General features: G+C 38.8%; 3 protein-coding genes across 11 annotated transcripts in view; 1 reads left to right on the top strand and 2 right to left on the bottom strand.

The window, feature by feature from the left end:
• The window catches only part of mpv17 (mitochondrial inner membrane protein MPV17), a 309,255-nt gene that overhangs the window by 127,511 nt on the left and 153,751 nt on the right, over positions 1 to 27,993 (bottom strand). For 2 of the 4 annotated variants that reach the window (XM_028796789.2, XM_051925497.1), the window contains exon 1: positions 8,104 to 8,177. The exons of the other annotated variants lie outside the window; for them this stretch is intronic. The gene's annotated coding sequence lies outside the window, so the exon portion shown is untranslated. Of the gene's footprint in view, positions 1 to 8,103; positions 8,178 to 27,993 lie in introns of those variants that run through there. 4 annotated transcript variants of the gene reach the window in all.
• Positions 1 to 27,993, top strand: part of LOC127527285 (uncharacterized) — a 193,446-nt gene that overhangs the window by 48,178 nt on the left and 117,275 nt on the right. The window lies entirely within an intron of this gene.
• The window catches only part of si:ch211-243j20.2 (uridine-cytidine kinase-like 1), a 242,853-nt gene continuing 227,345 nt past the window's right edge, over positions 12,486 to 27,993 (bottom strand). For 3 of the 6 annotated variants that reach the window (XM_051925489.1, XM_028796788.2, XM_051925488.1), the window contains exons 11-15: positions 21,186 to 21,248; positions 19,861 to 19,983; positions 18,975 to 19,082; positions 16,300 to 16,456; positions 12,486 to 14,603 (exon numbers count right to left, since the gene is read on the bottom strand). In XM_051925489.1, coding sequence (XP_051781449.1) covers positions 14,527 to 14,603; positions 16,300 to 16,456; positions 18,975 to 19,082; positions 19,861 to 19,983; positions 21,186 to 21,248 — 528 coding nt within the window. In that variant the 3' untranslated portion in view covers positions 12,486 to 14,526. The remainder of the gene's footprint in view (positions 14,604 to 16,299; positions 16,457 to 18,974; positions 19,083 to 19,860; positions 19,984 to 21,185; positions 21,249 to 27,993) is intronic. The other 3 variants (XM_051925491.1, XM_051925487.1, XM_051925490.1) reach the window with 2 other exon arrangements.

The raw sequence follows: 27,993 nt of genomic DNA, 5'->3' as shown, positions 1-27,993 counted from the left end.
CGTGAAGAGCCAGGGTTGAATTAACCTGTGGCAGGATTTCTTTTGAAAATGATCCAAGTACTAGCCAGCCTTTGACATGGTTGACAGAAGAAAATGTTGTGAACCTGGACACAATCAAAATGGAGAACTGAAGAGTGAATGAAATAAAGAAGGAAACAGAGTAGGGGTTGTCAAACTCAGATCCTGGGGGAGCACAAAGAATGCAAGTTTTTGTTCCAGCCACTTTCTCCAATAGTAACCAATTACTGCTACTAACTGAACAAACTACTTTGAGTTCATTTTAGTTGACTAAGACCTATTAATCGTTTCTTTTTAAACAAAAATGAGATGCAAAGTAAGACATACTGTACAACCAGCCAAGACGTGGACTTCAAAATCCAACCAGTTTCATAATTAGATGACGATCCTTGTTGTTAGTAAAACCAATTATTTAATTCAATGGCTTGTAGACACTCCTATTCCGCCAGACCAGATATTTTCAAAGCTCTTTGATTTTCATTTTTCTAAAATCACCATCAAAATATTTTTGGACCTAAACAGATTGGCATTTCTCAGACTTTCACCAAATGGCCATACAGGTGTAAATCAGATCAGGTTAGCCTGTCATGTTGGCCTACTTTGCACATCAATATCGATGACTGCTGATTAAGGAATAACTCAATTAAAGCACTGAGTCTTAAAAAAACAAGTTAACTAATATTAAGATAAAAGAAGTGCGTTTCATTATCAACAGTAGTAGGCTAGTAATTAAAGTGGCTGGAATGACAATATGCAGCCACTGCAGCCCTCCAGGACCCAGGTTTGGCACCCCTGCTATTGGCATTAGTAAATTGGACAAATGAACTCATTATTCCAGAACAATTGGACATGAACAGGGACCGTACATGTTAGGTGCCTAGAATGTTAATTCATTTCATCTTAAGGAGGAAATCTGGATACACCACTATGACACTAAATGGTAACAACTGAAATAACAGAAACATGGTGATTCTCCAGCACCAAAGTAATTCAAGATCCAACCCAGTGTTGTCAAGATCAATTGCAAAAGTTTTTATGACATACAGGGCGTAGTTCATATTCATAACACACAGTAACTGGTCGATATTATGCAACACTATGCCAACTTGTTTTGGTGTTTGAAGCAGTCAATAAAGAACCATGGCAAAGAAAGATGTCAGCATCCCCCTGCAGCTACACGACTATGCCACCACTCATACTGCATGAGCTCCAAAATGTGGATTCAATGACACCCTGTATTCCAGACCTGCCCTGGGTGACTATCACCTGTTCCCCAGTCTGAAGGGCTAGCTCTGTGACATGCCCTATGCCAATGATGAATACGGCAAGTCAGCTACACAGAGCAAGTGCAAGACATACAATGGCATAGAAAAGCTTTGTAAAAATTACAAAAATAATTAGTTTTCACAGTAATACTTACTTTCATATTCTACCCCGCTTAGTACTTAATAGGGTTGCAGGGGGTGTTAGAGCCTACCCCAGCTAGCATAGAACGCAAGGCAGGAACAAACCCTGGCCAACACATCGCAAGGCTCATGAAAATATGCTCAAAGTTAAACTTGCTTGGTTTTACTACGGTTTCTCTTAACAGGTCAGACTAAGAACTTTTTCATCATGCTGCTTCTTATAATCTCCAGTTTATCTTAATTGTCTTTTTCATCTTAAAGAGAAGTTGTTGCTCAAAGGGCTTCACCGCCTCTATACTAGCTTACAAGGCCATTCATAAGTTACACAGGGAGTCTCTAAGATCTCCCCTCAGACCTTTTTTTGCATGTGACAGCAACACTATGAAGAGATAGCACCTGCTGCAAAACTAACAGTCTATCGTTACCACTCCGTAACAATTTACACATTTTTTAAAGAGAAATCTATATCCATATTACTAACCGAGAATGGTAAACCGGATGGCATGGACGCAGGGACACGGCGATGGGACCATGAGACGTACTGCGCAGGCATGCACAGCGCGCGACTCACAAACCGCACGCAAAGTCTTATCCACCGCGCACGAAGGAGTCACGGCCCAAAAACGAAAGAGCTCAACTGACGTGAATGAGTAATGAAGCAACAACGCGCCCATGGCTAACGACTACCGACACAGCCACACAAAGAAGAGGACTCTGCACTGCAGCCCAGATTCAAATGGAAGAAACTACGGAGGCCCCACGGGTCCATAAAGTACGGAAGGCGTGGGCTTCACCGCCATATTGTGAGTGGCACTACTGCGGAGTGAAGGCACAGGCGTCACGGCCATATTGTGAGTGGCACCACTGCGGAGTGAAGGCACAGGCGTCACCGCCATATTGTGAATGGCACCACTGCAGAGTGAAGCCACAGGCGTCACCGCCATATTGTGAGTGGCACCACTGCGGAGTGAAGGCACAGGCGTCACCGCCATATTGTGAGTGGCACCACTGCGGAGTGAAGTAAACGCGCGTCTGAAACTGTGGAAGCAAAGCAGGCGCGGGTTCAAAACGAACGAGCTCGACTGACGGATATGCAAACAATGTATTTCAGGATACCCAACGCCAGGGGTAGGCGAGTGAAACGAGCAGGGGGCAGAGCCCCCTTGTACAGTACAGTAATCCCTCCTCCATCGCGAGGGTTGCGTTCCAGAGCCACCCGCGAAATAAGAAAATCCGCGAAGTAGAAACCATATGTTTATATGGTTATTTTTATATTGTCATGCTTGGGTCACAGATTTGCGCAGAAACACAGGAGGTTGTAGAGAGACAGGAACGTTATTCAAACACTGCAAACAAACATTTGTCTCTTTTTCAAAAGTTTAAACTGTGCTCCATGACAAGTAAGAGAATTAAAAGAATGCAAACATATCTTCCTCTTCAAAAGGAGCAAACAAATCAATAGGGCTGTTTGCTTTTAAGTATGTGAAGCACCACGGCACAAAGCTGTTGAAGGCGGCAGCTCACACCCCCTCCGTCAGGAGCAGAGAGAGAGAGAGAGACAGATAAAAAAATCAATACGTGCCCTTCGTGCTTTTAAGTATGCGAAGCACTGTGCAGCATGTCGCTTCACGAAGCAGCTGCACAGAAGGTAGCCAATAATCTTTCAGCATTTTTAGACGAGCGTCCGTATAGTCTAGGTGTGCAAACAGCCCCCCTGCTCACACCCCCTACGTCAGGATCAGAAAAAGTCAGCGCAAGAGAGAGAGAGAGAGAGAGAGAGAGAGAAAAGTAAGTTGGGTAGCTTCTCAGCCATCTGCCAATAGTGTCCCTTGTATGAAATCAACTGGGCAAACCAACTGAGGAAGCATGTACCAGAAATTAAAAGACCCATTGTCCGCAGAAATCCGCGAACCAGCAAAAAATCCGCGATATATATTTAAATATGCTTACATATAAAATCCGCGATGGAGTGAAGCCGCGAAAGGCGATATAGCGAGGGATCACTGTATATAAAAGCCAAATACCACTGACTGACTCACTCATCACGAAATCTCCCGAACCATGAGGACTTGGGACATGAAATTTGGAATGTAGGTTACCCTTGGCCCATAGGTGCTCACTAAGAAACGGTTTTAAAAATTTTGTGGTCCAAACGCGTTCTTTCTGTATGTCTGTCTGCTTTTCACGAGAGAATTACTTAACGGATTTAGATCTGGTTGTTTTCTATAATTTGCTTGAACATTTCGGTTGATTTTGTGACTTCTCTCATCGCGCTAAGCACCATAGTTCGTTTGCGGTATCGATGTATTTATGCAAATCCAAGAGATTGGCTGTAGGCTGAGAGCGGGGGGGCGGGCCCTTCCTCATTCACTCGCCAGCCTCTGTTCGAGTTGGTGTACATCTCACCACGTGTTGGAGTGCACCTTGCCTCCGCTTAACTAGTGATACTTATTTGTTCAACAGACATTATCATCTACAGATTGTTAAGGAGTAACGGTTGATGTTTCTGAGAGAGAGATCAGAGCTCCATATGTTTTAGAGCATAGCTGCTGATTCCCAGAGATATCACGGCCATGTGCTTTTCTCCCCATGCGTGGAACGCTCTCCCATCAGAGCTGAACACGATCAGATACAGTGCCAATGTCTATTGATTTTTAAAGTTTGTCCTGTTTCATGACTATGTGGGCACAGCCACAGGGTACAGCTAGTAATTAATAAATTACACCAGTGAAAAATAACTAGGACCTTAAGTTACAATGATTTCTTGTCACACACATGCTGGCGTCCCCAGGTTTACTCTTCTCCAGAGAACAGCAACTGTTGACCCTGTGTTTCCAGTAGCAGGATGTGCGGAATACAAGCTGTCACAATGTGAAGCATGTAAAGAAGAAAGCTATTGTCATGTTAGTGACAGTTCTTCTGAAATGGCCAATGACTGCCTGACACAAGCGATTCCAAATTCTACTGTTGGAGAAACACATGAAGGTGATGACTTTTCTCAAAAGAGAAACTCTGACAACACTTCTGAACATGTGTGGAGTAACAAGAGCTTTGGGTGACTTTCAAAACTGCGGTTTACTAATCTCAAGGCGTATGTATCAGTTATAGACAATCCCTCACAGAATTTCATTGTAGTCATAAGTGATGGCACATTACGTGTAATTTTAAATGAGCCCAGATATGCACAGCAACTGATCCAGTGGCACACACTGAAAGCAAATGACAGGGTGCCCATGAGGTCTGATGTCAGTTGATGTGAGCTGCTGGCTTCCCTTGCACTAAATGATTAGAATTCAAAAGCCTGAGGCTGAGATGTACTGGGAAACAGAAGTAGCATTTGAAATAACTCGTGGACAGGCGATCACAAGGGAAAACATGTTAGCTTGTTAAGTTTATTTTACTTCGCATTACTTTAAACAATAGTGATCAACCTCTTTTGAAAATAAAACCACTCCTTGACACACGAATGGAGAGATTCAACAGGCTTACACTCTTAAAAGTAACAGTTCTCAAAGGAACTAAAATTCCAAACTGAGTTGTGAGGTTCCTCATCGAACCATTTCTGTAATATTTAATGTACTGTAGGCTACCTGGCAGGATACGAACAGATCAAGACCAACACACTTAGGCTGTCTTACTGTTTGCAGTGAGAATCCTTTTAAAATCAGGAAGCCATTGGCATTTCACAAATCTGGTATCATCTATTCATGGCCATCTAAATAAATAAAGTTTCTCTCTGGAAACCTCGTGTGGATTTTTCTTTTGAGAACAAAAAATGGTTCCCTTGTGGCACCACTCTGATGCCTTTATTTTAGGAGGGTACATACTTTATATCTGAGCAGAATGTTGCTGCTGACAAATCATTTATGGTTTAGAAAGGTTATTTGGCACTGACGTGATATAAACATTACTTCATTACTGAGCTGGGTGTATCACTGCTGAACAGCAGGTAACGTTTTATTGGTAGCTTGACAAAAAAAATCTGCAAACTGGCAAATTGAATTTTTTTTTTTTAATTAATGTTTGTTTTCATTAATTTCTTACTTTTACCATAATAGCTGCAAATACCTGATACTAGGAAAATAAACAGGTGCCAGAATAATGTTTGTAAAAATTGTTCCTCTGTCTCTCCAGACGGTTGAAGTATTAGACTCGCTGTTTTTAATATTTGTCTTGGCATACTGTGATCTGATGGCTATCAGAGACTTTAAGCTTTGACATTGCACACTCTTGTCTCTAAATTACATGTACTGTCACCTTCCTGGTGAGGTAAGTAGTTCCACCCCACGACGAGAGGGGGCATTGCTCTATAATTCAAACATTTTTATTCTGTATTGAGGATTTGTTCTGTTCTGTGTATTGTATTGTATTGTATTGACCCCCTTCTTTTGACACCCACTGCACGCCCAACCTACCTGGAAAGGGGTCTCTCTTTGAACTGCCTTTCTCAAGGTTTCTTCCATTTTTCCCTACTAGGTTTTTTTTGGGAGTTTTTCCTTGTCTTCTTAGAGAGTCAAGGCTGGGGGGCTGTCAAGAGGCAGGGCCTGTTAAAGCCCATTGCAGCACTTCTTGTGAGATTTTGGGCTATACAAAAATAAATTGTATTGTATTGATTCTAACAGAGTCTCCTCCTTCCCCTGTAGCATCCCGAGGACCTCCACAGGTCCTGTGAAAAGACAATTGCCCCTCAGAAATTAATAAACTACATATATATATATATATATATATATGTGGGTGTGTTTGTGTGTGTCCTGTGGTGGGTTGGCACCCTGCCCAGGATTGGTTCCTGCCTTGTGCCCTGTGTTGGCTGGGATTGGCTCCAGCAGACCCCCGTGACCCTGTGTTCGGATTCAGCGGGTTGGAAAATGAATGGATGGAAATCAAAACGGCAACAAAACCTAAAATAATCAGGCAGTACAAAAAATGATACCTTTTTTTTTATAACTCTATCGTATTTAAGTGGTTAGTTGGCGCAACGTTAGGGGCATCGCCTCTGGCGCTGACGTCCGAGGTTCGATTCCCGAGAGGGAGTGCAGTGGAGTGTGTACGCCTGATGAGCCCAGAATGAGGACGAAACACGTGTCGCATACTCTTTGCATTTATTTGACAGTAAACTATTTCAACCATTCTATGATCTGCTCCTCACAAACTGAGGGCACCGTGGCGGATGTTAGCAGATTGCTGGCCAACCACAAGCGTTACCTGGTAGGTAACCACCCATACAATCAGATTGTGACACAGACTTCGAATGCCTTGAATATATATATATATATATATATATATATATATATAAAAATAAAAAGGATGTCAAGCTCCGCCCACAATACTCCAAGAAGACTCCACCCCTTCCAATGCTAACGCTATATAAAAAAAAAAAAAAAACGGCACCCTCCAGGGAAGAGCGGAGCTCGGACTCCATTGGTACGACTTGCTCACAGATTTTGTTACATTTGTTATAAAGAAAAGGGATAACCAGCTGGTACCCCAACCTTTTGCTCACCTACCCTAGTCTGCTTTCCCAGCCACATTCCTATTAATAAATATTGTTCATAATCTCAGATTCTGTTGGTGGCTATCTGTACACCTCTCTAATACTCTCACATTACTCACAGCTCTTGTTGAGTTCCTATTCACACTTGAGTAACTTCTCACTTCTGACAATATGTACCGTTACTTGTTTTTGTGTGGTTCCCTCAAAATATCTTAAATGATAGTTCAAGCCCAAGGTCCACTGATCCCTAAGTTTCCCTGCAGTTATCAGTTTTATTTTTATTTTTTTTGTTCTCAAGGTCAGCGATGGAGGTTAAGTAACACGGTGGGCGGCGACCCGTCACAGATAAGACTTGGATACCAGCTCACTCCGTCTGAGCAAACACATTTATCAATTATTAACCAAACTGGCCTGTTCTTTTAGTTTCGGTGGAAAACGTGAGGGAAAACCTAAACTAACACAAGCAGAACGTGCACTGTGCTGGTTTCAAACTCAGCTGTCTGATGTTTTAGGTTAACACACTACTAAATTAACTGTGAATAGATTATAAAGATTATACAGCTAAATGCAAAGCCTGCGAGTGTTAGAAAAAACCCGAACTTTTATTAACTGCATTTTAAAGTTACTGTTTCTATTCGAAAATTAGTAAGAAAAAAACACTGAAACATCCCAGCAAATAAAAGTGATCACCACACTTGTTTACTTGCCATGAAAAAGATTAAATCTTGGAATTAATGGCTGGCACTCCTGAGTCTACGATACTGAAAGACGACATGCTAAAGTCTGTAAATGCCGGTTTCTGACAGTTTATCCTTGGTATTTTTAGTTTATTTTGTCCGAACTGCACCGAGAAGCCGAAGGTCTATCTGCTCAACCCTGAGCGCCCCAACTCGGCGGCACTGGCACGGTGGCCTCTCGTCGACCGTAAGGGTGCGCGTAAACCTTTCGGAGGAAGCGCTGAGGCTCCGGCGAACTGCACGTTTACTTTCCGCGGACATCGGTGTATCAGAAAGGCGCCCGCGACCTTCATTTGCCTTTATTTGTCCTTACTCTACCGTCGTGCTCCTAAATTCTTCATCATGCGGTTTAATTTTAAAGATAACCTGCACTCGTTCCCATGACTTTTAAAACTAATCGTCGATTACGACATCAGCAATGTATCATTTATAATGAAAAAGCAAGGCTCACTTCTTTCAAATGGCCAGAATCCCTCCCGATGCGGAAAAACGTCACAGGGCTGAACGGTGACGCGTCGTGCGGAATCTGAACTCCACACGCGTCCGTTTACTGCCCTCTGCAGGCAGCTTCAGAGACTGCATTGTTAAGGCAGGGAGCTGACTCGAGGAACAGAGGAAGAAGACCATCGGACAGACGGACACACGTCGTGGAGTGTGCAAACTCTCGTGAATGACAAGAAATAAGCGGCTCAAAAGTAAGCCCCCATCCGCCCCCGCTCGCCTCAGATTAAACTATATACGCTGCGTAGAGTAAGCTGTCCACTGCAACGCGCGATATCTCCGTTACATGCTGCTTGACTTCATATCGCCATGATTATGGAAATCAGATCAGACGTTGCTCTGAGGTTTGATGTAGTGAGACGTCAGGCAAAATGACACATTGTATTGGCTAACTAAAAAGATTACAATCTGCAAGCTTTCGAGGTAACTCGGGCCCCGTCTTCAGGCAAGATCACAGGTGAAAAACGTGTCCGCTTATCACTCAGGTGTTTGCATTTTATCAACAGCGACTTACTTGTCACTTCATAGCAGCAGTACATTTTAAACATAAAAACCCGTTATTGTCCATCTCTCTGATAGAGACCTTTACTAGAGCTTACACACCTGAACAGAGCGTGGTTGTTGTTGGCCAGTCACTGGTGCGTTGCAAATGTCATTTGGCAAGGAAACAAAAAGCACTTTGCTGAGCCGATAGCATCTCATCTATCTATCTATCTATCTATCTATCTATCTATCTATCTATCTATCTATCTATCTATCTATCTATCTCTGCTGAACAATCGGCAAAGGTAATTAACCTGAAAAGAGAGCCTACACCTGCTGCTGTCTTTTTATTTCTACTGTGTTTTTAAATGTATTTTATGTTTTTGTTTCTCATAGTCACGGTGGCGCAGTGGGTAGCGCTGCTGCCTCGCAGTTGGGAGACCTGGGTTCACTTCCCGGGTCCTCCCTGCGTGGAGTTTGCATGTTCTCCCCGTGTCTGCGTGGGTTTCCTCCGGGCGCTCCGGTTTCCTCCCACAGTCCAAAGACATGCAGGTTAGGTGGATTGGCGATTCTAAATTGGCCCTAGTGTGTGTTTGTGTGTGTCCTGCGGTGGGTTGGCACCCTGCCCGGGATTGGTTCCTGCCTTGTGCCCTGTGTTGGCTGGGATTGGCTCCAGCAGACCCCCGTGACACTGTGTTCGGATTCAGCGGGTTGGAAAATGGATGGATGGATGGATGTTTCTCATAGCTGAAAATACTTGACATTGTGAAAAGTAATTTGGTATATCACAGTAACATTTTAAAATGTTTTCCCTCCCTGTCCTTCTCTTTCTTTGGCACTCTCTGTATGTCATCAGTTTCTCCCCGTCTATTCATATACTGTATATCCACCTTAATAAAAGGATAAGTGTTGTAGATGCCACAGGGGCTGGAAAGGCATCCTGGCCAGAAGAGGGGATGGTCCCTTACTCGGACGGGAGGCTCCTAACAGGCAGATGGGCATCCTAGCCAGGAAGGAGAAAGGGATCAGACCCAGACAGAAGGAGCAGAAGAGATGGACGGACAGCCCACTGAGAAGGTAAGATGTCACTGGGGGCCATTTTCTCCCCTAGCACACTAGATGGCAGCAGCCCCGGATATCCTTGACAAGTGGGAAGCCAGCAGGGCAACACTGCTGGGGTCACTGGGTGCCACAGGGAGACAAGCTCTCTGTTATAAGGGACTTTCGTGTGACCCAGAAATGCTTCCATCGGGCAGTCGCCCTGGCACCGGAAGTACTCCCAGATCTGTAATAAAAGGGGCCGCAGGCGAGGCGGAGCTGGTAGGTAGTGGAACAACACTTGAGTGGCAGAGGGTAGTGTGGTAGGGAGAAGGAAAGTATTGTGAAGAGGAAGACCTGCGTTTGTATGTGTGCTTTTGTTACTTTTGGAGGCAGTTATAATAAAACCTTCCATTATTTGAACACAAGACTCTTTTGTGTGTTCGTGTTTGGGGCTCACTGATGCCCTGGTATCCTTCAGCGTTTGTTCGCCTTGCTATGTCTCTGCCATTTCAACAGATGGTGCATCACAAACATTTAGACTGCCATAATAATGGGTTATAACAAGACACACACGCATTGCAGTTGTCATTCCAACAGATGACACATCACAATGTTTCCACTGCATGCATTACATTAACACATAAATGTTAATACTGAGGTGTACATTGATTACTTAGATTTCAACCTGCTTTTTATTTATATATATTTCAGATGCTGTTTCTGTTTTTTTTGTTGTTAATCGCACACTTATTTCATACTCTTGTACAACTTCTCGAGTGGTGGCAATTCATTTTAAGGGAACTCCTAAGCTTTGACATGAAAGCAAAATAAAAAAGAATGACCCAAATGTGCTTAACAGAAAAAGCCAACAGTAGAATAGGCAATACAGTACTAATGATGACTTGGCTGTGGTGACTATCAGTTGCTGTGTTAAGTATCATAGATAGATGGAAAGGTGATGCAGAGATGGCCTAATGATTCTGTGAACTTTTCATCACTCTGTGCTTGTGTGAACATCCCTTAAGAGTCCAGTTAAACCAATCACTAAAAAATGGAAAGAGTAGGACACAGCTATAAATCTAAATAAAGCACACAATCGGTAAAAACTGAGTGATCGGCGAGAAGACGACTAGTAAAGCTGGCCCCCAGGAGACCTATGAAAACTCTGAAGGAGTTCAATCTACAGTGGCTGAGACTGGAGATGCTCTGCATACAGACACGGATGTCCAAGTGCTTCACCAGTCACAGCTTTATTGGGGAGAGGCCAAGACAAAAACACACAAGACATCTTGGCTAGATGGTCAGGTGAGACAAAATTGTGTTTTTTGACCATCAGATTAAACATCATGTTACACTGCACATTATTAAAAATAGACCATCCCCACCGTGAAGCATGATGGCCACAGCAACATGTTGTGAGGGTAAAGTGTAAGAAGAATACAGCAAAACATGGGGAAATCCTTGAGGAAATCCTGATGCTGTCTGCAAAACACATATGCCTTGTGGAAAGAATTATTTTACAGCAAAACAGCATAAAGCTAAAACAAAGGCATTGGTTAAAACAACATTTATGTCTTGGAGTGGCTGAGTCAGAGTCCAGATGTCAATCTAATTGAGAATTAGTGGCTGGACTTTAAAATAAACGCTGCTCACTCACAACCCCCAGCAACATGACAGAGCTTGAGGAGTTTTGCTAAGAATGGGGAATTACTGAAGTGTCCAGATCCACAAGGCTGACTGAGACCTGTGCATACAGACTCAAGGCTTCCATGGCTGCCAAAATAAAATATGCATCATGAGAAGAATACAAACCCACCATGTAGAACAGTGGTGGGCAAAGTCATTCCTGGAGGGCCACAGTGGCTGCAGGTTTTTGTTCCAACCCAATTGCTTAATAAGAAGCACTTATTGCTCTAGAAACACTTCTGCTTCATTTTAGTTATCTCCTTCATTAAGACTTAAATAAGTAATAAGGGTTCAAAATCTTAAACATCTGCATTCTCCGTTTTTAATTGCTCATTATTAGCAATAAGATGCAAATGACAAAAGAAACCAGCAGTTATCCATTTTGCTTGTTACCCTTTACGCCTGTGTGTATTTATCGTGCACTATTTGGTTTAATTAAATACTTGGAAGGAAAGAGAAGAGAAAAAAGTGAAGGATTGAGAATTGCCCATCTGTTTTACACTTCAAAGTATTTGGATGATATCCTTAGAGTGGAAAAAAAATCTAGGATATGAGAATGACTTGACATAGCAGAGTTAAAGCACCAATAAGCCACGAAATGTAATTATTGGCAAGGATTGTTTTCTAATTAAGCAACTGGGTGGGAACAAAAACCCGTAGCCACTGCGGCCCTCCAGGAATGACTTTGCCCACCCCTGATGTAGAACAAATGAAGTTGGACAATTTAAATAGGACTGCATTACAAATTTCGTATTCACCTTGTTCAAACTGTTATTTTATTGCAAATCCAGACTTTTAAAGGGAAAATTGTGAAAACAATAGAAGATATGAAGACAAAAACAAAAATATTTTGCTTTTTCAAGACACTAGTATGTACAAATATTCTCTCGATTAAAGTATTTTTCAAATAACTTTATTTTGTAATTTCTTTTTCAGGTTTTTCCTCCCAAACTTCGTATGGGTTAGGTGGATGGAAATATTTTGGGGTTGAGTTGTGTGTCTAGGAAATGCTGCTCTACATAACAATTATTATGAGATAAAGCACAAAGATCTGCAAATGGAAGTGGAATACACTGTTTAATATGAAAACTGTAAAGTATAAACTGACATTCAATGACAACAGCAAATGCAAAGCATTTTATTATTTTTGTATATTAACAAATAAAAATCCATCCTAAATCCTACCAACAAAAGGTTTTACAATAGCCAAGTAGGAATGATAGAACTTCAAGATCTTTCAGCATTCAAGTATCATGACGTAATTTGGTCAAAGGCATCACACTTTTCAAAAAGGCCTCAAAACATTTGGCACGATTTGGAGTGGTGTCTTGGATCTTCCAACATATCTTGTAGACAGGAATAATTAAAAAAAAATCTTTTATAACACACTAAAACATGGTAAAATCAACAGAAATAAGACTGAATAAAACAAAAAATACATAAAATGTAAAAAAAAAAATACATACATGTAGGTTTTATATTAATAGTAACAAATATACGAAGCCTTGGTAAATTTTAACTTTAAACAATGGTGTAAAGAAAAAAATAAAAATCCCTATGATTAATAAATAATTCTTGATGTTTTGAAGATAAATACAGCTGTATTATTTTTCTTTAAAAAACATGTTTTAGTGATTCACTATGCTAAAAAATAAGCCATTTACTCAACGGCAAATGAATAAAAGTCCATCAAGTCAGTGATCTTTTGAAGTAAACTATTTATATATAATCAAGTTCTAATAGTGTAGCGCATATCAAATGAATACAGAACTCGCTCAGGTTTCACTACTTAATGAGCACCTGTCAAAACTGGAAAGAGCATTTTAACAAAGAAACAGAAACAAACAGTTTTAAGTGAAAACCAAAATCTCTAACATAAGCAGTTCCTTATTCTAAATCAAGGCCTCCAGAGAGCCGAAGAACAAAGCTGGAGGTGTTGAGAGTTTGCTAAAATTTATCTTCAGACTCGTGCTCTAGTAATAATGAATATCATGTAGAGATCCGATCAATTCTTTCTATATTATTTTGTACTTTAAACGTGCATATGTTCAGAAATACATTTGCATTTTGCTTTTTAAAACCTTTCCATTTTCCTGTGGTTATATCACTTACAGAATGTTTGGTTTAAATGAATGTATTTTTCCCTTTGTTAGAGCACTTCAAATTTTAAAAGGTTACACTTGCTAAGTCAGGCACACATTTCCTATCTTCTTATAATACCAACTGTAAATAAAAATAGATTATGACTTTTAAATATCTGGAAATTCTAAAGGTTTCATTTTAGATTTCAATTTTTCTATTTATCGTTTTAGAAAAATGCTTTTAGAATCAAATAAAAGCTTTTCTGTTGTATTCAAGTACATCTGGGAAAGTTACATTAAGAAAGCTAAATTAATTATGAACACTATATCAACTGCAGTTATACTGTAAAGATTACATTTTAAATAATTTTTTTAACAGTAAATTGTTTTATGCAAAGAATAAGTGCTTTAGTACAGAAAAAAAAATAATGGCAACATCTTTAAATGAATAATATGGCTTTTTTTTTTTTTTTAGAAAGTCTAGAGGATGAAAATTAAATTCAGTCCAAGTCTGAAAAATTGAAACACTTAAGTAAAGCTCAAGGTAGATTTTTTTTCTTATAATATTACATATAGCAATATAAAATTGTCAAGCCTGCTTAATTCCATTCAGGGTTGTGGGGGCAGAACCTAAGCCAGGACTATTGGGTGAAATGCAGGAAAGAGTCCATGGCAAGGTCCACTCCCCAATTTAGAAAGAGCATTTAACCTCTGTAGGTATGTGGGAGGTAAAGCAGATTACCTGTAGAACACCCCAGACAGACATGAAGAGAACGTGCAAACTCCACACAGACTGAAAACAATTTTCAACAGTCTGACAGTGCCATTAGAATAAATTATGTATGTATATATCTTTGATTATACATAAATATCTTAAATAAGCTGTGATATATTTGGTTTCTACATATATCATAGGCATACTATAGTTTTTTGTGAAAGAAAGGAAATGAAGTTGAAATATGGTCCAGTGAATTCACAAAGAACAAGCACCTGTGATAAACAAGTATAGAGGAGCAAGAACCACTGGTTTGGAGCACTCAGCAGATCCACAATGTCACCTCTGATTTCCTGGATATTCTTTGTTAGTAGTCCATACTCTCATCACTCTCATACCAGTCTGATGGTGCATCTGTGCCAAAATATCTGTCCCCAAAATTACCTAGAAAGAAAGGAAAAGACAAAACAAAATCAACTGCATTTAAAAACAAAATAAACTCCTAATTGTGCAATTATGTTAATGGTGTAAATTAAACAAGTAATGAAATTCAGCATAACAGGGTCAAACATATATTTCTTTGCACACACCATCTTATGAACTGAACAGAAAATTCTACTTATGATTTCTAAAATGAAATTACCAACTTGTCCCTTATGATCAGCCTGAAAACGTTTTGAGTAAAGTTCAGTTAGTGTACAGTAACAGTGTTGAACCTGTTTAATCCAGTTTGGGGTCAGGGCTTACTCCCGTATCTTCTGGGACAAAGAAAGAACTAACCCTGGAGAGGCGTTAGAGGCGTGAATATATATTAAAAGTCAATGAGGTAAAAAGAGACTGAAAAAATGACAAGTGGATTGTAACGGTGCAACAGTCTTTGAAGTGTCCCTGAGGGCTACGGAAATGTCTCCTAATTATGCTGGACCGATTATTGTAGTCAAATGGTGATCTGACCTGTAAGGCAGCCATGCTAACCACAGCACCACTGTACCTACTTGAGATAAAATTAATAGAATTAAATATCAGAAAAAAAAATTCTTACAGACATTGGCAACAGGAGGAAGGAGCATGCACTCACTGTGGCTTGGACCCCACTGATTCCATAGCAATTACAAACAGAAAAGAACATTTTTTTCCTGACACTACTGATTAGATATATCACTTTTACTGTATATGGTTTAAATAAGTTAATGATGCAGATTGCAACAAGATACTTTCTTAGAGGGCATGAATATTAATTCTGATGAATAAGCATGCATGCTACATTTTATCTTCGAAACAAACCACTCATTTAAGCACTGCTCACATTGCTGAATTGTGCAATCCCACCTTTTTCCAGCTAAGATGTATAGGAAAATACTACATGGAATAAAACAAAGTGCTGTAACACTTTAGTCAATTGTTCTATATTTAATAGATGTAGTTAATGCATAATCTGCTGCAAAGACTGATCATATAACTCTTGTTCTTACATCTCCACATTGATTCCTAGGAATCAACAGTTACTGACCCAGAAAGTGACCATAATATTTTACTATTGTCATAGAGTTCGTACAGTTTTGGACTTCAACATGGGGCGTTTCAAACTGGTAAAGAGAAAGGGTTTGGTGGCCAGTGGTTTAGCCGGATTGTGACTGTACCTGTTACAATCAACTGTGGACTACCCAGTCATTCATTTTCTCCAGTAATGCTCTTTTTGTTTTCTTCATCTCCAGTGAAAATCAGCCACATTTATTGTTAGCTGGAATTTATAAGCGTGACTTTGTTTATATTTCAGCCAAACATGATGATTTTGGGATTATTATTTAATTACCTTATTATGTATGTGCATGTTGTATGAATGCAGCATTATTTTTTGGAAATTCGTTTTAACTACTCTGAGCCTCTACTCAGAAAGGGACAGTATATAAAAAATAAACTGTAAACCCAGGTCACACCAGTCCACAGCACAGTAGGTTTCGACATGCACACTCTCATATGGGCAGTTTTTAGTTTTCAGTTTAATAAGCAGACTGAAAGTTTACAGCACATCTATCTAATGTTGGTCGTACCTTACCTATTGCTAGATATACAATACATGTTTCAATAGACAGAAATGTGTCTCAGCAAAATGCCATATTCTCATTGAAAATAACCATACCTATTCCAGGAATTATGTGAAATTCATCATTAACTTTCTTATCCACAGCAGTGGTGATTATTCGAACTTTGGGAAACGCATAGGCTACAGAATGTACTCCCATCTCAGCCATAAGCAGGGAAAGTAGAAAGATTTTATCCTCTTGAACATCATGATCCTGGAAAATATGACAAGCAGCTTTTTACCAACACTTACTACCTCTGATATTTATCAAACAAAAATAACTTTACATAGTATTACCACACCATGGTTTAACACAGAGAAAAATGTAACAAAGCACACAATTCTTGGACACATCGCATATCTTTACGTTATGTTCACTGGGGTAAGAGATGTTGATGAAAGCAGATTTACTGTAGATGAAACAACTTCAAGCATAGCTTGACATTAAACTAAAGATGACAGCAATACAAATTTGTTATTAAAATTTTAAATTCACTTGTAAAATTATTTATTCAAAGAAACGTGACAGCATTAAATGCATTAAAAAGACCATGAAGTACAGCAAAATGTTCCTGTAGTGTTAAAATTTCAATAGCGTATTATATGTGGTCCATTTGAAATTACAGCTGACAGCACTGAAATAATGTTAACCACTATAGAAAATAATTCTAAAAAACACAGATAATTAAGTGAGATTACTAAAATTCAATATAATGTCAAAAAAAAGTATTCACAAAATAATCCCTTGTGATTTGCAGTGTTAAGGATGCACTAAATAAGATGCAAAAAGTTGCAAGAAATGCAATATACAATGATCAATGTGCAAGCAAATCACGTGTGTAAGACTGGCTAGCAAGACAAAGATGTGTGGCATCCCTAGACAAAGTGCATAGTTCTTCAGTTCTTTAGTGGACTGTAACATTTTACAAAACATAACTTACTTTAATAATAAATTTGTGTTTATAATTAGTAGTAAATGACAAAAAATATTAATGTAAGATATAAAAGAAATCCAAGAAAACACTAAATGACACAGTCCAGTTTTGCAGATGAAGATGATGGTGGTGTAGTTATGAAATCCCCTGTGAAGAACCTCCTGAAAGTTAGGTAAAGTTTTGTCAGACAAAGAAGTTTTCCAACCTCGACAAAAACTCACGAACAAGCGGGCACAAAACAAGAATGTAAATCCATAAAAAACTATAATCAGTTGTGCACTGAAGTGTTGAAACAACAAAATGGGAGCAGATGATGTGCTTGTAGTCCTGGACTGACTGGGGACCGAGGGTGTTAAGAGAGAGGCATAAGAGAGGAAGATGTACAAGAGAGGAAGATTTTATTCCATAAAAATTATTTTCAAAAGAACTCACAATTTCTGGTACAAAAATATGTACAGTGAAAATAGCCAATGCTATTTTTACAAAGGGAGTTTCATCTTCCTCAATGCAGATGAAATGGACACTCATACATAATACTCATTACATAACCTCAAATAAAACAAACAATCTAACTTATTCAAACATAACTGAGCATGACAATACATACGTCCAAGATTATTAAAAAAAAAGAAAACATTAGTATACAGTTTCTTCGACAATTAAACTTAATGAACAGTCTGAACTCCCCCTGTGGCTGTCGTTCTGCACTGATTTTAAATTCTCAGCCACAGCCAGCATTTTAACATGCCATACGCAAGGCTCTCATCTGAAACTGGCAGTGGACAGACGAAAAATTCCTTGAGAAACTATGAGCAAGTCCTAAACTTGTTGTGCTCTTTTGTTTCACTGAAACATACTGTAGTTAAAAGCTGTTTAATGTTGCTTACAACAGCACTCCTAAAGCATCTTGCTTCCTCTAGCACATTGTTGGCCTGCTGAGGTGATACTGTCACATGGCTCACTTTTAAAACTAGTGCCCTCATCTTGTTTCACCCAGCAGCCCTCACAGCTATCACTCAATAAGTACTCGGTGTCACAGAGAGCCAGATATTAAATTTGTAGCATAGAGTACAATTAAAATATCAAAACTGAATGAGATGACAATCTACTTCAGAGCATACTTCTACACACAAATTCATAAACTGATTACATTTTTGTCTTTTGAATTTAGTCACCTATAAAAATTTTAATTTACAGTAATTTCATTTATGCTAAAATGATCTACATTTTCTGCACATCCAAGCTAGAACTAGTGCTCTGGACAAACCATAGACTGTCCACAATAAAAATGCCTTCTGAAATAAAACAAAATGCATTATGACCTAGATGTCCTAGATGACCTGCATGTGAAGCATACATAAAGTGCTGTGTATTCATCAGTGTTGTTCTTCCAAGTACTGAGATAGCATATAATATATTGAACAGATGTAGAAAATGTTATATACTTCATAACAGCCTAGAATACTGTCAGAAAAAGAAACATACTAAACTACAGTAATTACTGTTGAAAAAAACCTTGAATGCACTAAATGTTGGGTGAAAGTAAAATTTATGTCATTAAAAATGAGGGTTACATTATAATAAACAAATTCAGCTCCATATTACTTCTCTGCGATTTAACACTGCTGTTTTGTTTAGCACAAGCCATGTACTACTAAGTATCATAAAAGCAGTTTTGGGCTATCAAGGCCACTGAGGGAAATGTTAAACTACAGACACCTTGAAAATTAAAAGCAGTAAATTATATTTTCTTTCTTTCCTTGGAAAATAAAAATAAAAAAGTAAATCAAATCCTACCAGCAAAACTCTGATGGCCATCAGTGCTGCTGCTCCCGTAGAGACAGTGCTATCCATTAAAATCACATAATCCTCACTTATATCTTTTGGTAACCTTAGATAATGCAACTGTTGAAAAATAAAAGAAGGCAGTTTAGGTGTAGTGACTTCATTAGTTTCACTCTCTTTATGTCCCTGCAACTCTGGGTCTGATGATGTTAGGCAGTTTTCTTTATAGCCATGTAACACACATAGTGTAGCAAAGAATACTGCAGTTTCCTAAATACACATACATGTAATATTATTAGGCATCCTGCCAACTTTCAGATTAAATAGCCACAGATATTACAAACATTAAACATTTTCAAGTAAAATAATACTTTCTCAAAGAAGGCTTATTTTACACATGATGAAAGGTTGCTGTTAAAGCAGAAAAGCTATTGTATTGGGATTAAAACCATAACTGAGCATAGTGCAACTGGAGGGAGTTTGTACAAGATAAGTTTATAGCACCATAGGAAAAGTTTTGACAAGAACAGGCTATTATGCCAAACAGTTATATTTACTTGTACAATATTATTAGAAAGAGATGCATAAAAGCAAGTCAAGGTTGTTCATGTTATCCTAAATTAATAAGATTCATAAAAATACTGTTTGTTGTAATGTTTAAAAGCAGAAAAATCAATGTACTGTAAATACAGAATACTGTATAACTAATTATTGTCCAGGCATTATAAAACAATAATATATTTTTCTATTTACTAAAGCATAGTAAAACACAGGAATACACAAACAGCATATATGTATATTATTTTGACTCCTCTGAAGATTTTAAAAAAAATATTTATATATTAAAGGACAGCAAGTGATCTGGGCTTCCTAAAATGTGGTGGGGCTCCAAACTTACCTCCGGCTCCCCAGTGTCATGATTTGTTTGGATTAGAATCTTCCCCAGCCGAATATCCTTGCAAACAGCCATAAGAGCCTGCTCCATGGTTTCTCCAGCTCGAAGAATGGAAACACCAGTTATCTGTAGATTACAGCAGATTATAATATCAAATATACAGTCAAACAATTTAATTTTGAATGTGGATCTAATAATTTTGTGAATTTATCTTATAACCATAAATTATTTACTCGTGTATGTAATAATACTGCAAACACTGAACAGTTTACACATTTTTAATACTTAACACAATAAACATCTGAGTAGATATTAACTGTATTTTTCTAGTCTTATGATCACAGACATAGTAAAAAGGCCATTCTTCCAAGCAGATCACCCTTAAATTCAGATAAAACATGTATTTGAACTCTATATGTAACCATTGTAGTTGTATTTGTAGAGTGTATTATCTAATATACTTATTTAAAACTTCTGTATTATCATGTGAATCCTAATCTGTCTTAACCCAGATTTAAGGTAAAAGCTCTGCCTGTTCTTGAAAATGTAAGTTCCAGGGTTAAAAGGTTTAAAATGATTACAGATTTTAGCACAGCAGTACGGCTGCCTAGTATCAACAACAAACTGTTAGATGCTGAAGCAGATGATGACATTTTTTTGCTTTATCCAAAACCTGATACCAGCTGACTTTTTTTTAAATTAAAGCACCATTCCTCTGCATGACTAAATCATCATATTACACACTTTTTTCAGGATATATTCAAATTTAAATCTAAAAAAATCAATTTTCTTTTACAAAAACATAAAACTAGATAAAAATTCACACTAAGAAATAAGTCATACACTTCAAAGACACAGTAAACACAACATTTGAATGATAAGTTTAAAAGCAGATATGTTTATCCATTGATTTTATAGTTCATTTATCATTTCAGAGTGGATATAACAAAATGTACAAGAAAGGAACCTTTCATGGTATGAAATATTTTGGATGAAGATTTGATTCTCTAGTACATAAAATGCACACTCTTTCACTATTCTGGGTGACAATTAATGGTATTAAGTTAAAATGGATGATACATGGGTTATAAAACATAACTTACAGGTAAGAGAAAATGATTTGCAGTGAATATCAATCTGTTGTTTTTTTTTCCCTTATATGCCCTTCAAACATGCTTTTTCTATGCTTCTGTCATTTGTACCTCAGAATTTTTAAATATCTTAAATATCTGTTACAAAGCAATTATCTTTTAATGGTATACATAAACTGTAACTATACTAGCAAAATCACTTTCATTTTGCTGGAGAGAAATATTTCAAGGTCTTACCCTCTTACCACTGAACCTTTTTCCTTCATATATTGACCCCTGTGGTGTCTCCACAGTGACAGCCTAAAGGAAATATTGAGTCAGAGTTATTAAATAGTAAGTATGTTTCTATACAGGTTATTTTCAAACAAATGAAACAGAAAGATGTGTAATTCTATATAGTGGTTGCTGGCTTAAGCAGATATCATGGTAATGTTCCTTTAATATAAACACAGCTAAAAGCAAGTGACCAAAAATATTTACTGTATGTTATCAGGCAATAAAAGAGACATCAGTCAATGTAAACATCATATATACAGTGGATTCAGAAATAGCTTAAGACTCCTTTCCTTGTGTTGTAGATTTAATTATAAATGGATAAATTCTCCATTTTCCATTTATCTCAATAACCCACAATGATACAAAAGTTTTGCAGAATTATGAAAATAACAAGTACAAATTTAAATGTTATTAAAAATAGCCAAAAAGTATAGCCTGTAAGTATTGTGTAAGTATAAGACTTAGTCAACTATTTATATTAAAGTTCAAAACTAGCTCTAATAAAGCCATAATACATTTCTTTAGCACTTCAGTGAGGCAGTATTAAAAAATTAAATCTAATCCAAACAAATGGAATTCACTTTATTAATATTATGTTGATAAAGTTACGATTTTTAAAAATTGTAATTACTAAAATGAAACCTACTACCTGTCCCTTAGACCCAGTCCCAAAAAAACTGATAAAAAGCTCAATGGCTGTTCTGACAGCACCCATTCTTAACAACAGTTCATCACTGATTGGCACAGTTCCTAATGCAATAAAAGTGTCAGTTATCAGACCATTATTGAAAAAACATCAAAGCTAGACCCATATATGCTAGATAGATAGATAGATAGATAGATAGATAGATAGATAGATAGATAGATAGATAGATAGATAGATATTCTTTCAAGTAAATTATTAAATACTAGCCAACCCGTGGCGTAGCATACGCCGCATAATTATGTATTGATGGGTGAACACTTCCTGAACGACACAGTTCCAAATGGCGTGAGTTTGAGGATACGACTGTGAGTGAATGAAAAGATAGACCTCTGGAGAGAGCAACATATAATTGTCCGTGACTGAAAGCGGGATCGTCTGTGACAAAGAAGGCCACGCTGGTGAAAGTTACTTCGTCGGTAGGGATAAGTGTCAGCACTTGTAGATTAAGGTGTAGCGAGTCTTCGTTGTTGACGCTTAATATAGCTTGCGTACGGAGATGTTCCGGAGTCACAGTTGAGAAACACTTTTTTAATGTCTTTTAAGCACAGAGGAAAAAATGAACATGTGAAACATCCGTAATGTAATAAGCCACCAAGAAAAGTAACATTGCAACAATGCTATCTACGACCCGATCGCTGTAAACAGAAGTGAAAACAAAATCGAGCCCGGTGCATTCTTTAACTGCCTTGTGGCACAGTAGTAGTGCTACTGCTTTGCAGTAAGGAGACTGTGGAAGATTGTGGGTTCGCTTCCTGGTTCCTCCTTGTGTGGATAGCGCTTTGAATACTGAGAACACCGCTATATCAATGTAATGAAGTATTATTATTCTTATGTGTCCAGCACTCTCTCTCTCGCGCGCGCCTGTATATATATGTATGTGTGTGTGCGTGTGTGTCGCTCGCTTGCTGCACATGTTCCTGCAGGCATACGCCACATAATTATTTATTGATGGCTGAACACTTCCGGAAAGACACAGTTGTGTAAAAGGGGTGGGTTTGACGATACAACAGTAAGTGAATGAAAAGATGGAACTCTGGAGAGAGCAACATACAACTAACTGTCCGTGACTGAAAACTGGTTTTGGCAGATACATGCATATCTTTTTGAAAGTTTGGCCCTGTGCCTTGTTAATTGTAATTGCAAAGGCCAATCTAACAGGAAATTGTCTTCGTGTAAAAGTAAAAGGCAAATTATCAGCGACAAACAAACTGTTTTACACGCTGCATACCAACCCACGGCGTAGTATAGGCTGCATAATCACGCCGCTTTTTAAATGTTTTTTAAGCAGAGGGAAAAAAATGAACTAACACCTACCCACACAGCTTGTGTGAAAAAAATGCCCCCGTTCTTTCATCATTTTGTTGCAGCCTATCAAAGACTTGCTGATCATGCTTTCTAGACTCAATATACTTTGGCTTTTCACTCAGCACGGGGGCGCGCATTCATCTCGGAGTATTACATCTGCTACACGGCTGCGTTTGAAAAACCGACTTATCCCGGATGAGTTTCACCGGCATTAATGATTAGGAATCCGGTTGGAACATAACCCTGCAGCCATAGGGGTTCACCAGGACCGAGTTTGGGAAACACTGCTGAACACAGACGAAACTGACTCAGGTGAGGAGTTGGGGCAGGCAAAGTAGTTGCAGCTATTGATTATTCAGTGTTGTTTGCCTGGGTGTCTGATCTGCTCGACGGGATCAGAAATAAAAGGAAGACAATGTGAAGGCAATGTCACAGGTGTTCCTGTGGTATAGCAGGTCCACAGCTCCCCTTCAAAAGTCCATTTTTAAATAAATAATCATCGCACTCACAGCATAGCGAGAGGCATGGAAGTGTGGCTGAAACGGTTTCCGGGTGGAGTCGTGCTGGGGGCGTTTCTCCCCTGTGCAGTGTGTGAGCGAGTGAGGAGAGAGAGAAAGCCGGTACATTAGAGTGAGTGAGAGCAGGCTCGAAGGCAATGTCACAGGTGTTCCTGTGGTAAAGTGGGTCCATAGCTCCACTTCAAAAGGCCATTTTTAAATATGTCTGATCTGCTCGACGGGATCAGAAATAAAAGGAAAACAATGTGAAGGCAATGTCACAGGTGTTCCTGTAGTATAGCGGGTCTACAGCTCCCCTTCAAAAGGCCATTTTTAAATAAATAATCACTGCGCTCTCAGCGTAGCGAGGGGCGTGGAAGTGTGGCTGAAACGGTTTCCGGGTGTAGTCGTGCAGTGTGCGAGCAAGTGAGGAGAAAGCCGGTACGTTAAGAGTGAGCGAGAGCAGGCTCGAAGGCAATGTGTTCCTGTGGTATAGCGGGTCCATAGCTCCCCTTCAAAAGGCCATTTTTAATCAGGCGACTTACAGTAGTGGAGTCAGGCACAGAGAAGGTCAGCTGCTGAGAGAGCGTCTCGACTGTTGCAGGGCCTGCATCGGTGAAGCAGGTGAGATGCTAATGAAAAAGAGGCACAGTGCTTATTGGTTTTTAAAGACTGCTTCCTTCATTGTGTTTTAACCTCAGTTTTAAAGGATTGTTTTAACCCTTTAACCGCCAACTCCCTAAATATTCCCCACGCCAGGCGAAATCTGAACAATTTTCGTTTTTTTACTTTTTTACATTTTTTTTACATTTTTTACATTTATTCAAGCAGTATTGACCACTAAATGTTGTGCAAGTTCTAGAAATGGGCAAACACATAATAAACACAAAATGTACCTTTTCTCAGGCTTCCACAACAAAAAACTTACATCAACTGTAACTGACGGTCCTGGTATGTAGGGCAACTGAAATGCTTCAAATAAATGGTCAATCAAAGGACGTAGCTTGAACAAGCGGTCGCGGTTTGGATCTTTCTTATCTGGCTCATTTCTGTTGTCATTCAAATGAAAGAATTTCAGCAGCAAAGAGAATCGGTTACGTGTCTCAATAAACTGTGCTGCATACAGATTTGTCTGATGAGCAAACTGTCTGATCAAATCAGGTGACACAAACAGCTCATAAAACTGCTCAGCAGTGTAATTGTTTACATCAACAGTAAAGCCACACGTTGCCACAAACGGATGCAGAAAAGGTAGTTCACCTCGGGCAGCAGTCCAGTTGAGATGCTGGGGATACACCCACTCATCGCCGTCATCCGATGCGCCGTCATTCACAGTATCATGCAGCGCACGTTGCTGATCATCATTGTCGCTAAAATCTTCTTCAGAACTGCTACAATCATGATCAGAATTATTGTCCAAAATCGCCTGCAAAACCTCACTTGAAGTCAGTTTACGTTTTGCCATATTCACAGCTTTCACTTTTGAATCACATCACGTGATGGGCCAATACAAGCGCAGAGTTGTCGAAATACAACGTAGTAATAATACCCACGCCAAACTGTCAGTTGTACTACGCGGCAGGCATTCATATAACCACAGGCAAATGTGCCGGATAATTCTGGCAGTAAGGCGTCAGCATTAAAGCTACGATGCCGGATATATCCGGCAGAGGGCGGTTAAGGGGTTAAGGATCCCATGGGATACCCCTCGCAAACTGTTTTACATGCAGCATACAGCGATTCACATCCGCGAGAAACATGCCTCTATGAACAGTCAACGTGGCTCAGAGGTGCCTGTGGACTCTAGCACAGACGAACATAAATGACGCCATTGTTTCTGAGTCATCGCGTCCGAGTTGGTGGGCGTGGCTCTGCGAGTTTTCGTCGTATCCAATGGTCTTAGAGTTGGTGGGCGTGGCTCCGTCCTGCGTGCTTCCATGGGTGTCTTGCTTGCACTGGCGGCGGCTTAGTGAATTATATATATAGATATACATATACTTTAGTCTGAATACATACTAGAATAACTACAAAGCAAGAAAATTCAAAAGAAAGAAAATTTCTGACTTGGCAGTCACAGTGACACATTACGCAGACATACTGTATTGTTGTTGGTATAAAGGAGTCCCAGTAGCATTTCTTTACACACTTCTGCTGAATAATTTGCTATCAGGAAACACTCGGTGTTAGTGTGTCAGAGAGAGGATGTGCAGCATTGTTCATAGTGGCACTCAATTTCATCTTATATCACTTTGAGAAATTCCAGTCTAGTTTCCACACCAGTCATAGTACAGAAATGGCACTAGCCTGTGTTATAAATGAAATTCTAATATCCTTTGATGAGGGAAATTCAAAAGTAATTATACTATTAGACTTAAGTTTAGCCTTTGACACCACTGACAACTCCCTTCTGTTACACTGTCTGTAAAATCAGGCACTATCCTTGTGTAATTTAGTTCATTCAGTACATTCAGAAATGTGCTGAGAGTATCCTGTCATTAGATTTAGAAGTTTAATACAGTTTTGCACAGAGCTCAGTTCTTGAACTTTTACTGCTTTCACTTTACATGCTTCCATTGGGAACTATCAGCAGAAAACATCACATTCATTTTCACTCATACACAGATGATACCCTGTTATATCTCTTTCTTTTAGACAAAATTATGTTTCTTCAACAGTGTCATTAAATAATTGCATCAGTGAATTAAAACAGTGGATGGATGAGAACTACTTGTCTCTGAATATAGAAAAACAAAAATGTTTCTTTTTGAGGGGCATAACCATATTCTGTAACTTTTTAACTCAGTTGGACTAATGCTTAGCTTTACTGAATTAGAACAGAACTTGGACAGGAGGATGTTTGTTTAAAACGCACATTATAATGCTATCTAAAATCTTTTTTTTCCATTTTACAATTTGAAAGTTATGACAATTTATAAATGTAAATATTGAACAAACTGAGTAATTAATTCATACATTTATTTCTATTAGGACTGACTACTGCAGTGTGTTACTCACAAGCTGTTACATCACTCTTTACACAGATTTTACTTAATTCAAAATACTGCAGCAAGAATCACTGTAAGAACAAAAATGTCTGACTGCATATCTCGAGTTATTGTTTTTACACTGGTTTCTTGTTATGGTTAGAGTTGATTTCAAAATCCTCCTTCTTACATTATAAAGCCTTAAATGGCCAAAACCATGCTTACTAATCTAAACTATCATTACTCACAAGCTAGAGAATGCATTGAGATCTCAAGATGCTGGGCTACTAAGGATTCCAAGAGTTAACAAAATAACAGAGGGAGGCCAAACTTTTAGCTACAGGGCACAAAGCTACAGAACAATCTGCCTGCTTATATAAGAGATGCCCCTTCTGTTTCAGCTTTTAAATCCAATGAAGGCTGAAGACTCACTACTTTAGTACAGCACACTCTGATTAGAGCTGCTGACTAAGCTGTACATATTACATCTTTGTTACTTAGTCATTTGTACAAAAATATATTTAATGTGATAATTATAAACTGTTACTAATCCTCCTATGTTATGCTTCTCTTCCTGGTATCCTGCTGTGGCACTTGGGTGGCCGAACGCACGCTGAGGAGATGCGGTCTGTTCAGCTGCTGTGTTTCTCCTGCTGCTGCTGAGCTGCGCGTCGATCATTTAAAAGCCTGTACAGCAGCTGTCCTTTTGTCTCACTGCCTTGTCTCGCGTGACGTTAAAGTGTCTCTCGCGGGGCGTAAAATTGTCTTCCGAGAAGATCACGTATAGTCTCTTTCCATGCCTTCCAAGATTTTTTTTTTATAGAGAGATGGGTCTGTGACCTACATACTTTATAATACAAACACTCTAATACTATAGTACAGTAATGATGGTATATCAGTATGCTTGTAAAAAATCAGCTGGCATTAAGAACATTCGATTAATAACTGCTTTTATGTGCTAAATGAACACATCGGTGAGTCACTGTGCTCCACATCTTTTCCATTGTTTGAACCAAATGATATGAATCACTTTAGCAGACCAAAATGCTTATCAGTACAAAGCAGCTGTTTGTGTCTTACTTTCACCTTGTGGAAAACAAAGCTAACCAAGGACCTTCTCTATTCCAAAAATTGCTTGGCAATAAATTTGCTATTGTAATGAAATATGCTGTGAGAAAGTATTTATCCCTACCTGGTAGTCTCTATTTTTGCATATTTGTCACAATAAGTAGAGTCAGATCCTTAGACAAAATGTACTGTTAGATAGCCTGAACCAG

Source organism: Erpetoichthys calabaricus, chromosome 3, assembly GCF_900747795.2.
Source record: "Erpetoichthys calabaricus chromosome 3, fErpCal1.3, whole genome shotgun sequence".
In the NCBI taxonomy this organism is placed as follows: domain Eukaryota; kingdom Metazoa; phylum Chordata; class Cladistia; order Polypteriformes; family Polypteridae; genus Erpetoichthys; species Erpetoichthys calabaricus.
Note: the sequence above shows the minus strand (reverse complement) of the source record. Positions and strands in the feature narration are given on the sequence as shown.